The sequence below is a fragment of the Alosa sapidissima genome, chromosome 17 (assembly GCF_018492685.1).
Source record: "Alosa sapidissima isolate fAloSap1 chromosome 17, fAloSap1.pri, whole genome shotgun sequence".
Classification (NCBI taxonomy): Eukaryota; Metazoa; Chordata; class Actinopteri; order Clupeiformes; family Clupeidae; genus Alosa; species Alosa sapidissima.
This window is the reverse complement of record NC_055973.1, coordinates 28,001,103-28,016,819: the sequence shown is the minus strand read 5'-3', so window position 1 is coordinate 28,016,819 and position 15,717 is coordinate 28,001,103. Positions and strand designations below refer to the sequence as shown.

Genomic DNA, 15,717 nt, shown 5'->3' with positions numbered 1-15,717 from the left:
CAGTCCAGTTGATGGAGCAGTGGGTGAGTGATGGCAGACGACAGACGCACTGGCACTGTTATTAAGGCGTAGCTCCGAGAGTGGCTCAGGATCAAAATGCATTTGATTGTGCTCTTTTCACCACACGATACTTCAAAAGGGCGAAGTGCTACGTTGAAGACAGGCGGAGGGGAACTGATAGCAAATGCACTGAACAGCCCCTTTGAGAATTAAATTAGTTTTTTTTTCCCTGAAATATTTCAGTATGATCGAGAATGGCGTTTTATCTTGCTTCATTCAAAGTGCATGTGTGGCATCATGCACCACAGCACTAATCATGATGATAATAGAATGAAAAGAAGATGGAATGAGAACAGGCAGGAGGAGGAGGAGACATATTTGCATGCTTGTTGTTGTCGGCTCATGCTACTGGAGGGCTCATATCAGCTGTAATAACATTGATGCAGATATACTGATATAATTATTTGCCTCCTTGGTGGTGCATCCTGATGCCTGTGACTGCAAGCCCAGGGTGCTCCAAATGGAGATGCTAATACGAGAAGAGGGCCAGAAAATTCACATAATTGACACCATGGGCAAGTTAAAAGAGCATAAAATCTATTTTTCTAATACTGTAAAAGAGGCAATGCATCATATAGTGCTCAATGTTAATGTGGCAAAACTGTGGAAGAAATGCAATATAGGGAATTTGGTCTGAGCAGACCGGCATGAGCTGTGGTGTTTGAGGTATGTTATCTGTCTCTGACCCACAGATTCTCTAGCCTTCACAAGCCAAGCGACCAGCTGTAAGCCCCAAAAGGGATCCAGTTCTGCTGATGACAGAACATGCGTGGCAGTGGCTAAGGGTTAATGCTCGACATTGGCTCTATGTGCATGCATGCATGTGTGTGTTTGTGTGTGAGTGTGTGAATGTGTGCTTGCATGTGCATTTATGTATGTTTTGTGTGTATAACAGCAGATTCCTGGCCATAAGTCAGAGGCTGTTTTCTATTTTTGCCCAGTTTGACCAACAGAGGGCTTCCCCTGACTCCCAAACCCTGTGTGTGCATGCCTCTCAGATTTCTGAGCCGCTAGAGAGAAAAGAGAGAGAGAGAAACAGAGAGGGAGAGAGAGAGAGAGAAACAGAGAGGGAGAGGGGGAGCAGAGGGAGGAGAGAGAAAAAGAGAAAGGTCACCATAGTGGTAGTGAAAGCAGATAGAGTGGAATGAGGCAGTAAAGCATCAGGGCTGGAGATGAAGACAGGCAGAGAGAGAGAGAGAGGGAGAGAGAGAGAGAGAGAGAGAGAGAGAGAGAAGGGAGGGGAAGGAGGAAAGGACTGACAGTAGAGCAGCAGATTAAAAAAAGAGGAAGAGAAGGATGAGATGAAGGAGAAGGGAGGGAGAGAGAGAAAGAAAGAGAGAGAAAGAGAGAGAGGGGCAAGGGAAGGCATGAGATGGGGAATGATCAGTGGGTCTGTCTGTGGCTGGAAAGGTAGGAGCTGTCTCTGTCAGAGAGACCTCTGGAGGATTTACAGTAAGCCAGAGGAGACAGACACACAACCAACATGAGCAGAACCATTTTCTTTGAGGTAAGACCTTTTGTTGTAGAGTAAAAGATTAAAAGTCAAAAGTGCTTAAATTAATTTATGCAGCATCACAAAAGTATGTCTAGAGTCTGCACTTTTTCAAATGACTAAAGGAAAAAGAGAGAGCCAGGTAAAGATAAAACATTTTAAAAGGTACTTGATATGTAAGTTGCGTGAATGTTTGAATAAGATGGACTATGTTCATGATTCATAATTGCTTTGATGTTCTGCTTTGACTGACTTCAAAGTTTTGCTAATTTCTTTTCAGGTGTTGGTCAAAAGAGTAAAATTTGTGCAGAGTCAGAGGCTTAAAGGCAAACTCTTGTCTAGAACAACCTAGGGTCCATTTTTCAATGATAATGGGAGTAAACTTTTGTTGGGAACCAAAACAACGTTAAATCGATGCAGTTTTGAGTAAGACTGGAAAATCCATTTAAATAGCATATAGTATAGCCTTTGGGGGCAGCTTTACTACAGTACCTCAGTAGAAATTACATCTTTAACCATTAACTCAGCTCATAAATCATTACACATCTACAGTATGCTACTATGGAGATGGTCTCTGCAGACCAACATAAGTATGTTTACCTTTGTAAGTTTAAATTAAAGAAAGGGTATAAAAAGTACTGTTTATGCAGTCAGTGCATTACCTTACCATTATCCCAGTCACCGGAAGAGAGTCCATACAAATTGATTGCAGAAACTCTTCTCCTTTTGCTTCCAATGACAGTAGCTTGTTCTGCATTTGGTAATCAACTTGTATGGACTTCTCATAGCAAGATGGCGACGATCGAAAGAAGAATGTAGGTAATGCACTGACTGCACAAACAGTCCTTTCTGTACCCTATCTGTACACTTACAAAGTTGAAATGTCTTTGGCTTGTCTCGAAGGACCCTCTCCGCAGTATCACAGAAGTGTAATGATATGTTGAGCCTTGCCAGTGGCTTAAAGCGGCAATTTACTTTGACATAGCGAACTGGCCCCCAAGGCTGTATGTGCTCTTTCGTTGTAAATGCATATTCCGGTCTTCCGTCTCTAATTAACATTGTTTTAGTTTAGTACACTTCCAAAAAATCCACTTCCATCTTATTATGTTATTTTATTGTTTGTTATGTTTTTACTATTAGTCTACGGTCTGCACATGTAACCACAAATACAGGAACCATTGAAACTATATTGGAGAGGCCACCACAGATGAGGAAGCAGTGTGACTATACGTATCTTCAGTAAAACAAACCATGGAATTTAAATTTCCTCATCTCTGAACTCTTCTCGTCTTATCTTAGTAGTGTTTAATACAAAATCTGGAGAAATTGTAATATGCTTGAATTTCCCCTTGGGGATCAATAAAGTATCTATCTATCTATCTATCTATCTAATATGATTTCAGTTGTTACATAATTTCACCTGGGAATGTTGACAACAAAGCAGGTGAAGTATTGGCTTCTTCTGAGAAACCCAGCTGGTCTGGGCTCATTACGACCTGTTGAAATCTTATTATGGCTCAGTGAAACCCTAAACCGACTGAGCACGCTTCTGGTCCCCTCCCTCTGGAACCAAATGTTCCCTGATGGGGGTGCGTTTGACCCGTCAACACTGTAAAACTTGACGTGCTTTTGAAACATCATATACCACATTTATTGCGATGAACTCACATATACTGTGTTGTGTATTGGTGTCGTAGTCTGCAGAGTAACCGCAAACAGGCTAATATGTAATTCAGTGGCCAGCGTGAGAAACAGGCCTGTCACCTGTCAACAATGTAATGGCCTTGATGGTATTTGCACCATAAACAGTGAAAGCAAGTGCAGAAGTGCTAACGGATTAGCACACACCAGTGTAGTTGGTTAGATATGTTAGGACTTAAGATTAATAGTCATTTATTAATGGCAAAGGCTAGTAAATACCCTTATGGTGTTAATGGAACTGGTATTGTTTAAAGTAGAATATTACATTTGTGATGTTTTTACCAGGGACTTTAGTGAGCACTTAAGAAGAGATATTGTCATCATTTCCCACAGTGATACACCACCCACATTGTATTGCAAGCAGGCTTTCAACTTTATAGTTCCTGTGTCTCTTTCATAGAGTTTAATATGGATCAGCTTGTCTGAAGTGCTGTATTGCAATGAAGCGTGAGAAACTGTGGCCTTCTCCATCCTTCATCATTACATCTGTATTTATCCAGCGCTGGGGAACTCACTGCAGATTTAGGGCGTGCTGTCAATGGGGGAGCGCTCGGAAATTAGCTGAGTGCTTTTTATTGATGACTCTGGTCTGTTGGCAGAAAAGATCTGATTTACTCTTTGGGTCTTTGTCTATGTGTCTGTGTGTGCGCTTTCTCTCTCTCTCTCTCACACACACACACACACACACACACACACTCGTACACACACACACACACACACGCTCGTACACCTACACACACACACACACACACACACACACACACACACACACACACACACTCCCCTGCAGTCCTCCCTCTTTCATCCACAATGATAAATAGCAATCCAAGTGGTTTGATATAAGTCCCTTTCTGCAATAGAACACCGTGTTGGTGTAGTAAAATGCATACGTCTGCAAGAGAGCCTTTTAAATAATAGAGCAACTACCGGCTACAGTTATTAGAGTAAAGCATACTGACAGTGGTAACTCATATAGCAGAGATTATATCGCAGATTACATTATGTAATTCAGTGACAGGGCAGTAAAAGTCATACATTTCTGTTGGGTTCACTGTTGGGTTAATTTCATATATAGAGCTAAGATTTACAGTAGTGGCAATGGTACATTCTTCCTAGGGTAAACGTATACATCTGTTCTTTGTTGACGAAGCAGCCAAGATACTGTGTTGAGTGTCTAGCCATCTGCAAAGTAGGCTAATACCAATGGCAAGAGCTTCCATGACCTACAATTGCAAGTCGTCCCTGTTCAGACACATAATTAGTCAACAAATTACTTTATTAGCGCTGTGTCCGCATGTTTACTTGTACCAGCCATGCGTGGAAGGTGGTGTGTCACAACACCCTTTCTGGAGTCATGACACCCCGTGTGTCTCCCTCACTAGCAGGTCTCCGAAGGCCCTCGGGCACCAATACTACTATGTCATAATTAGATTTACAAGGGCATCGTGACATGGTGAACATGCATGCTTTTACATGATACAACTGCAATCGCTGACCCTTATTTTAATTTTTTTGAGTAGGGACTGGATTAATTGCCCCTTATCCATAATGGTGTTTGTGTAAGCAGAAAAGCAATTACGATGCCCGTTGGGGGATCTGTGCCGAGCTGGCAGCCGGACAATGGCAGCCAGGGTTCAAGCAAGGGTGTTCAGAACCTTTGGTCTAGGCTTGGGCCGAATGGTCCCGTATTGTCCACGAGTGGGTATTTTTTGGCCTGGCACTGTTCGTTCAGCAAATCTTCAGGTATCCATTAGGCAGTTATTACGCCGTCCAGTAAAAGAGCAATTTAAAGGGTGACAGCTCTGCTGAGCTGCACAGTATACCAAGTGCTTTCAGGGCAAATTGCTACCCCCCCCCCCCTCCCCCTCACACATACCTCCCAACCCCCCTTGCAAACACTGTAGATCAGAGCTGACATGGTCTAATTAAGATGAAAAAGATCTGCATTGCAACTGGATGCGTCCAGGGTAAGATCTAAGGCAAAGGAGAAGAAAAGAACTGTAGCGTTCTCTGACTGGACTAACTTATCTCAGAGGAGATCAGTGTGGAGCTGTTTATTTCAAACGACTGGCGGCCAATGTTCAGGGTAAATAAACATCGAATCCTAGTCTAGTGTGTGGCCTGAGGCTGACTAACTGACTGGCTGAAAGGCTGGCCGGGTGCGGACCCTGTGTAATGATCAATATCCGTTTGAGCGGCCGGCAGCTGAAGTAGATCCTCCTGGGGCCCTGTGTAAGAGGATTAAGCCTGCCCAGAGCTCTCGAAGTGGTGTAGAGTTTTTGTGGAGGTTTAAAGGAATAAGGGAGGATGTACGCTGGAAGAGTTGATCGCCAGTGAGGAGGAGAGACATGCAGGGAGATGAGCAAGCTACAAGGTAGTGTGACCCTGTCAAAGTCTGTTGCGGTGAGGCAGATTGCAGGTGTCAATCCAGGTCTTGGTAAGGTCTGTTTACAGGGATGTAATCAGGTAAGGGGTAAAAAAGGTGAGAAAGGCTGAGCGTAGCGTCGGCGTCCCTACCATGAACTGGTTCAGTGCCCACGAGGACCCAAGTTTGAGTCCGGCCTGGGGTCATTTCCCTCCACATCTCTTCCTCACTAACTTCCTGTCATCTCTTCACTCTCCTGTCAAAGAAAAGGCTAAAAATGGGGCGGGCTTAATATGATGACAGACAGAGGGGGACAGTTGGCACCGGTTTCTACACAACCAATGGCTGCCCTGATGGGGTTAAACAACACGGATGCCTATTTTCTTGGAAATTGAGTAAACAACTGCAAAATCTTTGACAGACTGATCTAAAAAAGCAATCTAATGTGTTCATGCTTTATCTCTTGGGAATGCAATTAAGCTATTTTGTTGACCTGGGACCTTGTGTGGACTCTGCTCTCTCAGAGTTTTGCCAGCGGAGAAGCATTAGCTGAAACCACATGGTTTGTTTGTCCCTGAACAGATGGTTCGAGCGCTGTTTTGTGAGTCACTGCTAGACTGAACCTCTGAACCTGACTGTGCGTCACTGAACCCTCTGGCTCGGCTTGTTTGAAATAATGGCCCTCATACCCCACTGATCCTATGAACCCCCTGAGGAGGGAGGATCCAGTAGGGTGGCCTGGTCACCAGGTCCCGGTCAGCCATGATCTGACCCACCCTCCTATTAGTGGAGAGAGGCATGCTCACAGAGAGAGCTGTAATGAAATGTGATATGCCCTGACCATGGGGGTTCAGATTACAGAGCTTTGCCAAGTTGTGCTGATTTATAGTGATGGAATGGAACCGTCAACCACGTTTTACTATGCCATGTTCGTACAGAATTCTTTCTCTCCCTGTGTCTCACTGACTTTTACAGATCCTGAACTGATGTGTCGGTATCATTTTAGGTGGACATTCTGGATACTAGGACCAAAGAGCAGCTCTGCTTCCTGGAGAAGGTAAAAGATTAATTTTCATTCTGCCTCAAAATGAAATACAGCTAGTGGTGAATATTGCATTAGTTTAGTAATTTATCTTCTTTTAGGTGGATCCACACTCAACCATCGGAGACATAAAGAGTCTTTTTCACAAGTCATGTAAGTTTTCAGTGTAAACGTTTGTAGTGATGATACCGGAGTCCTTGACTTGCCATATTTTTAGTTTTCTGTTTTCTTCAAAGTAAACTAAAATAATTATTGTGGGTGATTATGAGAGCGGTGGGCAACATGTGCAGAAAAGTAAACCATTGACTGTAGCAATACCATTTTTCCCCCACATTGATCTGCGGGTTTGTCAGGCCTGGGGCTAGCTTGTGGGCTCTGGAAGCTTGATATCTGTATTGACCAGTTAGCTTAATATCCGTCTGTCTGTCTGTCTGTCTGTCTGTCTATTACTCTCCCTCAGACCCAAAGTGGTATCCTTCCAGACAGTCTCTGAAGTTGGACCCCAGTGAGTCACGTTGTCTTCAAAACTCCCAAATAGTCTGACAGTCTTCATGGATTCATGTGTTAAAATTGCTGTTGACTTCATGTGTTATGAACGTTATTGTGTGAGACCGAGACGTCTGTTGTAGTAACCACTGACCACATCCTCATGAAGTAGTGAGTGGCTTTGACTCTTCAGAATTGTGTAGAATAGTTTAGCCACCATCCCAAAGCCTCAGGCTATCTCTGGAGGCTATCCCTGAGAAGTGGACTGATTATAGCACTACTGGGAGCTGATGAAAATTGATTCTTTCATTTTCTTTTAGCACTTTATCCAAGAACCAGGTCAGGAAAGGGGTCACCTTGATATTCTAGGATAAAAAGATGGCCAGGCTAAAAGTAGACGTTAATCAACAGAGATTTAGCATTCAGAGTGGTAGTATTCTAAAAAATCACAGACTATAATAATGTTAATGACATTTAAAAAACAGCAAAGGCAATTTTGTAAAATTGGACTGTCATATTTCTTCTCTGTCTATATAAATGAGCAGTCACTGTAATTGCAGTCACATTAAGGTTTTGGTTGACTTCTCTGTGTGGTTTTGACCGGCTACTCAGAGGGGAAGGCCCTCAGGGATGAAGACGTGCTCCAGAGTCTCCCTGTGGGGACCACGGCAACGATGTACTTCAGAGACCTTGGGCCTCAGCTGGGGTGGACAATGGTAAGGACACATTTGGAAACTTCTTTAAGAGAACTGAATAATTATGACCACTAGTTGTGGTAGTTTCCGATCCTGAAATGCTGCTTACTGTACCTACCACTTCCATGTTCTTATGATACTACGACATTCCAGCATCATTAAGGCAGAGCAGAATGGTGTAGTAACAGGCTGGGTGTTTTTGGTGCTGCAGGTGTTCCTGGCTGAGTACATCGGTCCTCTGCTCATTTACCTCCTCTTCTACTTCCGCATGCCCTACATCTACACACACAAGTACGCCTTCACCGCCAGCCCCCATCCTGTGGTCAGGTAAGCACATTTACGCTTCACCCTCGCCCCCCAGATCAATCTCAATTAGTTCTGTCCTTATGTCCCTCTCCTCCATGCCTCCCGCCACTCACAGTATCTATATCCTGCTCCTCGGGCTCACATGCCATCTCTATATCCTGCTCCTCGAGGTCACATACCATCTCATTTGCAGACTCTATCCCTCCAATCTCAATTTTTCCATACCCCCCCCCCCCCCCTTGCACTGTTGTTATAACATCTATTCTTATGCCCCCATCCCTCCTCTCCTTTCCTCCCTTCTTCTTTCCTCTCCTCTTCTCTATTTCTGCAGTCTGGCCTGTGTCTGTCACTCCTTCCACTACATCAAGAGGTTAATTGAAACTATATTTGTGCACCGTTTCTCCCATGGCACCATGCCTCTGAGGACAATAGCGAGGGTAGGTAGTGCTCGGGGGGAGCACACGCATGAGCTACTCTGTGACGGGGGCTGTTGGCAGACGGGTCGATCCCGGACACCTAGTCAATAACAGCCCCAGTAACCCACTGGACACAAGTCAGGGGATGGGACTTCCTTCAGTGCACTACCAAAATAAACATTTAAGAGAGAACAACAGATACACACCGAAAACAGCAAAACTTTATCTCTGAAGTAATAGAGGATAAGGCCAGTAGTATATATGCTTAGTATCTCTTATATCTGGCAGCTCATTATTTCTGTGTCCTGGTTCTTCTGGCAGAATTGTGTCTATTACTGGGGTTTCTCAGCCTGGTTGGCATACTACATCAACCACCCACTCTACACACCACCATGTAAGTTCACTAGTAGATAAGCCTATACTCTATCCCGATAACAGATAACAAGTATTTTTCAATAACACATTGTAATGATTTCTTTTGCAGCATATGGGGAGATGCAAGTGAATTATTCGCTGGCTGCATTTGTAGTACGTATATTAAGCTTTTAGTACACTTACTACACTGAACGTATTCTATTCCTCTTTTAAGAATGCTGTGCTAATACATGTCTCTCAGAGTGCATGAGTGATGCATGTGTGGTGTGCTTACAGTTGTGTGAAGCAGGGAATTTCTCCATCCATCTGACCCTGAACAACCTCAGAGGAGAAGGTAAGAAAGCTACTGGACAGTATGTCCACTGTACGACACTCTAATCATGAGATTCGCCTGATTGTTGTGCTGGCTACTGTCCTGCAAACGAATTTAGTGAAACTTTGCTGACCGTTTTGACACCGGCTGTTGTAATAAAATGTTGCTGACAGCTTTGACACCAGTTGACCTAATCTTTCAGCATGTACAGTATGTCTCATATGTCTGTCCTTCTATGTTTATGTTGGCTGGACAGGGCCCAGGAGCAGAAGGTTCCCCAGCCCAACTAAGAACCCCTTCACATGGCTTTTCTTCTTTGTGTCTTGTCCCAATTACACATACGAGGTAAGACGGCTAACATGACGGGTCTGATAAGAAGTCATCATCATAAGCTGTGTGTGGTCAGTGACCCATTGTGTGGTACTACTCTGTCTCTCAGGTAGGAGCCTGGGTCAGCCTCTCTATCATGACACAGTGTGTTCCAGGTATGTATATAAGACTGTACCTTACACCTGTACACCTGTATAAATACTGATTGAGATGTCTTCTGTGCATGGCATTCATCATTTCATTTCATTTAAAGTGCGGATGTATTAATAAAGAGTCCTCAAATATTTAGACTTTCCCACTAATGAGACATGGAATATGAAATATGAAAATGCCTTTGTTTCTGTAGCCATTCTTCTCTCTTTCTGTAGTGGCCCTGTTTGCGTTTCTGGGCTTCATCCAAATGACCATCTGGGCAAAGGGCAAACACAAAACCTACACGCGGGAGTTTAAAGACTACCCTAATCTACGGATGCCTATTCTGCCTTTCATCCTTTGAGGAGAGAGAGAGAAAGAAAGCAAGAAGGAAACAGAGCAGCATCTCCCAGTGTTTGATTGACATTCAGTGGTTTGGTCCTCACCATCACATCTGGATCCGTCGACGAAGAGTGTCAGAACAGTCTCTGTAGGACAGCTTTTGCAGCTTGATGATCAGCAGGGGTACGCACAAGCTGTTCTACTGTTAAAAATAGAGACAAGCAAAACACACTCTACAGCAACGCCAAGGAACTGACACCAAGCGCTCAGTGTAAACAGCTGTTCTGTTATTACCATACCACTTACTGAGTGACATTGTTAAGACAACGGATGGCCATAATCTTCAAGGTATGATGAATATTCTCGTTACGTTGATCATAGCACTGAAAAGCCTTTGGGAAAGCCATAAAATCCTTCAAGAACCTTTTTATAGTACCCATCTAATATGAATTCATGTTATTTCAGGACAAAGCAATATGTGTGTGTGTGTGTGTGTGTGTGTGTGTGTGTGTGTGTGTGTGCTAATCCTTATAGTGGGCAACAGCGTAACATAACCAGACCTCCTCAGGATACCTTCAGACTTAGCAGGTATTATACACCGCTTGTGACCTTAAACATTGTTCAAAGAGCATCGTTTCAGGACTAATGGCTGATGGCTGATTCTTTACCACATTTATAGAATAACCATTTAAAATGCCAAATAGGGTGATGTTGTACAGTATGTGTGTGTTTAATATTCACACAAAGACAAAAACATGACAGTTTTCATGAAAAAGACTTGAATCAATCAAAATATTGAACTGCAATCTCAGCTCAGGCTGTAAGCAGAGGAAAATGCACCCTGATCAAGCAATTTTGTGCAATGAAATGCTTTTCTACCTGGAACAAGAGCCTTAAGCAAGAAGGGCTTTGTGGAGGCTTAGACAATGTCATCTCAGTGGCAAGAGCATTCTCATAAAAACTCTATTGCACTATTTGAAGTCTCTTATCAAAAAAATGCATTAGTAAAAAAATAATTTGATCGATTTCAATAAAGTGCTAATCAGCAAAACTATCCGTGTCCGATGCATTTGATTCTGTTTTTCTCCATCTCACGGCGTTGATTCACATCTCTAACAGAAAGCCAATACTGAGAGAAGGCCTTGGCATAAAAAGTTCAAAGCAGGCTGAAGTGTTTTCGGAGCGTGTGCTAAATCTCGCGACGGGACAACGTTTGAGTAAGTGTCTTTGTCTAAGAAAACTTCACAACACTTCAGTGCCAGAAGTAGCAACAGCAACAGCACCAGCATCAGATCAGATCAGGAGCAGATGGCCTTCTGAGTCATCGTGGTGGTTCACGCGGCTCCAACAGCCCTCCACCCCCTCCCCGGGTCCTCAGCTCTTCGCCTTCTCCGGCGTGACCTTGACATCCCGCCTGGCGCCCGCAGCCCTGGGGTGCAGCACCATAGTGTGCTCCTCTCTGGACTGGAGCTTGGCAAAGTTCACAAACACCTGCAGCAACAGAGAGAGCAGAGGACTGAGTGAAACTGGGAGGCAGGGAGCCAAAATGTCCGCCCTCACCTTCTAACAGCCAAGGAGAAGGTATGGGGGTCATATGACTCCAGATACATGCATGCTAGACTGAGGGCGAGACCGGCAAAAACTTTCACTGCTCCATGCTTGACTTCTGATGTCAGGAATAAATGTGACACAAAGGCCTCAAGTCTTTATGCTATAATTAGTCTCCCTCGGTTCCATGGCATTCTCAACTAAATAAAGGAGCAAAGTATCTTTTACACATCATGATCGTATCTGTTACAGCACTTTAGAAATAGCAGTAAGACAATGTTGCTAAATTGCTTTAGGTAATTGCTTTTAAATCAAGGAGTCACAGGGGACTTGTTCTCTCTTTTCCATACGTGTCTTTATTCTGACTGGCATGACAGTCTGACAGTACCAAACAATGCTTCACCCCTGACAGACAGATTCCACATTTAGCAAGTACTGATTTAATAACAGCTAGTTGGAGAGTGTGAGGGAATGAAGTGAAAAGAATGTCTCAGTGAGAGCAGGAGCCACATATTCCCCCTCTTGAGGAAAACAGCCGCTTGCCTCCTTCATGTCAAAGTGCCAGGCTGTCATAGCAGAGTCACTGAAGCAGCTCATTTTAAAACAGAGTTAATTGAACTGTCTGCGCATGGTTATAGATAAGAGGACTCTGCTCGTGCTTGACTAGACATACTAATGTACTGTATGTGGAAGACTCAATGACGATGTCTTTCTCAATAGTAGTTGTATTTGTGTGAAAATGTTCAATTGACTTTGTTATATACCTACAAAGCCTGAGGCTATAATGGAAGTCTGGCGGCATAGCTCACCTGGTCCAGTGTGGTCTGAGAGACGGAGTAGTCCTCGATGTTGAGCCTCTCCTTGTTGGCCAGCACCAGCTGGAAGATGCGCGCCAGCGAGGAGGTGGCGATCTCGTACTGGAGCGTGTTGTAGTGCTTCTCCTGCTGGATGCAGCCGGGAAAGGTGCTCTCCATGAAGGCCTCGGCCGGGTTCAGGTCCGGGGCGGCCCCCTCCTTGGCAGCCCCGATCTTCATGGTGACCACATACCCATCACCAAACCTAAAGGTGATTTATCCAACATTATTAATATTAAAGGTGCTCTAAGCGATGCCACGTGTTTTTTATCCAACATTATTAATATTAAAGGTGCTCTAAGCGATGCCACATGTTTGTGGACAGCCCAGGCTCCAAAAACGGCAACAAAAACAACCTGGCAAACCTAGCCCATAAAAGCATAACAAACTGTTCCAGAAAATCACAGACGAGATGCGTGTTTAGCAGAGTTTCAATTGCATGGGAGCAGCATGGGAGGGAGGGGGAAGAAGTAGCAAGCTAGCTCTCTGTTTTGTTTGAAAGTCAACAGAAGTGACGTTACCCAGCATCGCTTAGAGCACCTTTAAAGATGCTTTTTGGCATTATGGGGTGTATTGGTAGTCTTACTCCTAATTCATCAAATATTTATTATTTATAAAAAATACATTTTTAAAAATAAATACATTTTTATTATTTATTTCGAATCCTTCTCTTAGGAAACCATATGGGCTGTTATAGGCAACCGAGAAAGACAGCAAATGTCTCGTCTTTTAGTTGAAGTTAGAACGGTAACAAACAGGCTAGGCTATGTAAGCTAGTCATATCGTGGGGAGTTTATTATTTCGTTTTGGCAAGTAGCCATATAATAAGCGGGATAATATATAGAACGCCGGTCATTATGGGAAAATAAGTCCCTTCAGGGCGAAACAAGACCCCTCCGCTGCGTGTCGGGGTCCAGTTCGCCCTGTCAGGACTTATTTTCCCAATAATGACCGGCGTTCTATACATTAACGCCGGTCATTATTGGGAAAATAAGTCCCGACAGGGCATAGAACGCCGGTCATTATTGGGAAAATAAGTCCCGACAGGGCGAACTGGACCCCAACACGCAGCACAGTGAAGAGCCATGTTATAGACTTTAATAACAATCATGATATACTTTAATAACAATCATGATACACTTAACATTACAATAAACATTTCTGTGCAAAGCACAATGAATTCAGAAAACTGGGTCCATTGCTCCTACTTTTGTCTGTACTCCTTTTCTCATTAATATAGACGAGCCTTTATCACTTCATTTCACAATACTGCTGTGTCATTATGTTAGATTGCTGTAATTAACAGAAATGGGTTTTCTAATCCTATATTATATGCTGTAAAATGCCAATGAAATATCCTCACCAGACAATAGCAGCCACTGCAATAGATCTAAATCTGTTTCCATGTTAAATGCGCTTACTTGTATTTGAGGTGCTGAATGGTGCCCAGACACTTGAAGGTGCCGTTGACCATGATAGCCAGACGAGTGCACAGGGCCTCACACTCCTCCATGCTGGAGTGGACACACCATGTATTGGTTAAATATAACACACATAAAGTTTTGGACACACAATGTATTGGTTAAATATAACACACATAACGTTTTGATTTAACCAGATCCTGTTAACATCGATTGCTTCAACTCTTCCACAAAAGGCGGATGGCAGAGATGTGGGTATGTTTGTGGGTCCATACCTGTGTGAGGTGTGCTATAGAGTGGGTAAGGTTGTGAGTCCATACCTGTGTGAGGTGTGCTATAGAGTGGGTAAGGTTGTGGGTCTATACCTGTGTGAGGTGTGCTATAGAGTGGGTAAGGTTGTGGGTCCATACCTGTGTGAGGTGAGCACCACGGCGCGTCCGTCCTGTATGACGCTCATGATGGAGTTCCAGAGAAAGCGACGGGAGTGGGGGTCCATGCCGGTGGTTGGCTCGTCCTACAAACACACACACACCAGCATCAACATGGGAAATAGTCAACAGTGTATGTCCATGGAGCTTTCTGACCACTTCCAGGACTGCACAGAGAGCTGCAGTGAAGCTCTACCCACCAGCAGCACCAGGGCTGGGCAGCCAATCATGGCGATGGCCGTGGAGAGTTTGCGCTTGTTCCCTCCACTGTAGGTGCCGGCACTGCGACCTGCATACTCAGACAAACCCAGCTTATGGATGGCCCACTCAGCCACCTAGAGACAGAGAGAGAGAGAGAGAGAGGGGGGGGGGGGGGGGGGGAGAAAGAGAGAGAGAGATAGAGAGAGAAAGGGAGAGAGAGACAGAGAGAGAAAGGGAGAGAGAAATTAAAGTGTATATGAGTGAAAAGAATATTACCAATATTGTGTGTGTTCGTGTGTGATCCATCACACAAGGCTGGGGCCTGGGGGATGAACAGCATTCTCTTGAGAGCTCCAGGAAAGGAAAACAAGTGAATGGTGAAACAGATTAAGAGAGAGTAGCCACCCTGCTGATCTCCGACTCGGGGACCCCTCTCAGGCGGGCGTACATGTGCAGGTGCTCTCTGCCGGTGAGCAGCTCATCGATGGCATCAAACTGAGGGCAGTAGCCCATATTCTGATGGACATCCAGGATGTTGGTCAGGATGCTGTGGAGAGGTGAAACACAAATCAGGATAACTTTTACAAAATGACCGGTCAGGGTAGACAGTTGACTATTGCATTGAGGGGCCATTCTGAAGTGACTAAGGAATTCTTATTCTACGTTATTTTCATTCACCTGTGCCCAGTGACGGCAGCCTCTCCTGAGGTGACATCAATGTCTCCAGTCAGCATTTTAAAGGTGGTTGTCTTTCCAGCTCCATTCACACCCAAAAGACCAAAGCACTGAGAGAGAGAGAGACAGACAGGGAAAGAGAGAGAGAGAGACAGACAGGAAGAGAGACAGACAGGGAAAGAGTGAGACAAGCTGATCTCACTGCTGAGCCTTCACACAGGCTGTCTGGTTGGTCTTGGTCTGGAGAAGCTATTCCCTCTCTGTAGAATCTGTAATGACGGTCTAGCTGGAGCTGCCAAAGCACACAGAGTACATCCAAGGCCAGCTCCTGTAGTATCCAACATCCTGTGCACATTCCAAATCTTAATTACTCTTGTTGCTAGGTTAACATTGCATATGGCTGCTTGGAAAAGGGACGTATTGGCATGCGAGCTGATTTGTTGGCAGGGCAGTTGCAGTAGGAGATGTGCTCTAGTCAAGAGAACATATGATCTATAAACAGTGTGGGCTGTGGGGGGCTGTAGGGTTCAGCAGA

At 44.3% G+C, this 15,717-nt stretch overlaps 2 protein-coding genes across 3 annotated transcripts in view; one reads left to right on the top strand and one right to left on the bottom strand.

Annotated features, from left to right (window-relative positions):
• Positions 1–1,260: 1,260 nt before the first annotated feature.
• On the top strand, positions 1,261–10,781 carry LOC121688570 (very-long-chain enoyl-CoA reductase). Its single transcript, XM_042068244.1, has 13 exons — positions 1,261–1,567; positions 6,625–6,675; positions 6,762–6,813; positions 7,121–7,165; positions 7,759–7,862; positions 8,053–8,168; positions 8,479–8,584; positions 8,885–8,957; positions 9,048–9,091; positions 9,215–9,272; positions 9,508–9,596; positions 9,691–9,736; positions 9,950–10,781. The coding sequence occupies exons 1-13, from the start codon at positions 1,544–1,546 to the stop codon at positions 10,075–10,077; spliced, it is 936 nt and encodes a 311-aa protein (XP_041924178.1). The 5' UTR covers positions 1,261–1,543; the 3' UTR covers positions 10,078–10,781.
• abca4a (ATP-binding cassette, sub-family A (ABC1), member 4a) overlaps positions 10,762–15,717 on the bottom strand; it is a 53,265-nt gene continuing 48,309 nt past the window's right edge. For both annotated transcript variants that reach the window (XM_042068242.1, XM_042068243.1), the window contains exons 44-50: positions 15,186–15,292; positions 14,913–15,054; positions 14,507–14,641; positions 14,289–14,392; positions 13,879–13,971; positions 12,413–12,662; positions 10,762–11,546 (exon numbers count right to left, since the gene is read on the bottom strand). In XM_042068242.1, the coding sequence (XP_041924176.1) occupies positions 11,430–11,546; positions 12,413–12,662; positions 13,879–13,971; positions 14,289–14,392; positions 14,507–14,641; positions 14,913–15,054; positions 15,186–15,292 (948 nt within the window). In that variant the 3' untranslated portion in view covers positions 10,762–11,429. The remainder of the gene's footprint in view (positions 11,547–12,412; positions 12,663–13,878; positions 13,972–14,288; positions 14,393–14,506; positions 14,642–14,912; positions 15,055–15,185; positions 15,293–15,717) is intronic.

Excerpts from the sequence above, each read along its gene's own strand:
- LOC121688570 (XM_042068244.1), top strand. The coding sequence starts at position 1,544 with ATGAGCAGAACCATTTTCTTTGAG. Across the intron at positions 6,676-6,761 it reads AGCTCTGCTTCCTGGAGAAG|GTGGATCCACACTCAACCAT; the intron begins GTAAAAGATTAA and ends ATCTTCTTTTAG. Across the intron at positions 7,166-7,758 it reads GTCTCTGAAGTTGGACCCCA|AGGGGAAGGCCCTCAGGGAT; the intron begins GTGAGTCACGTT and ends CCGGCTACTCAG.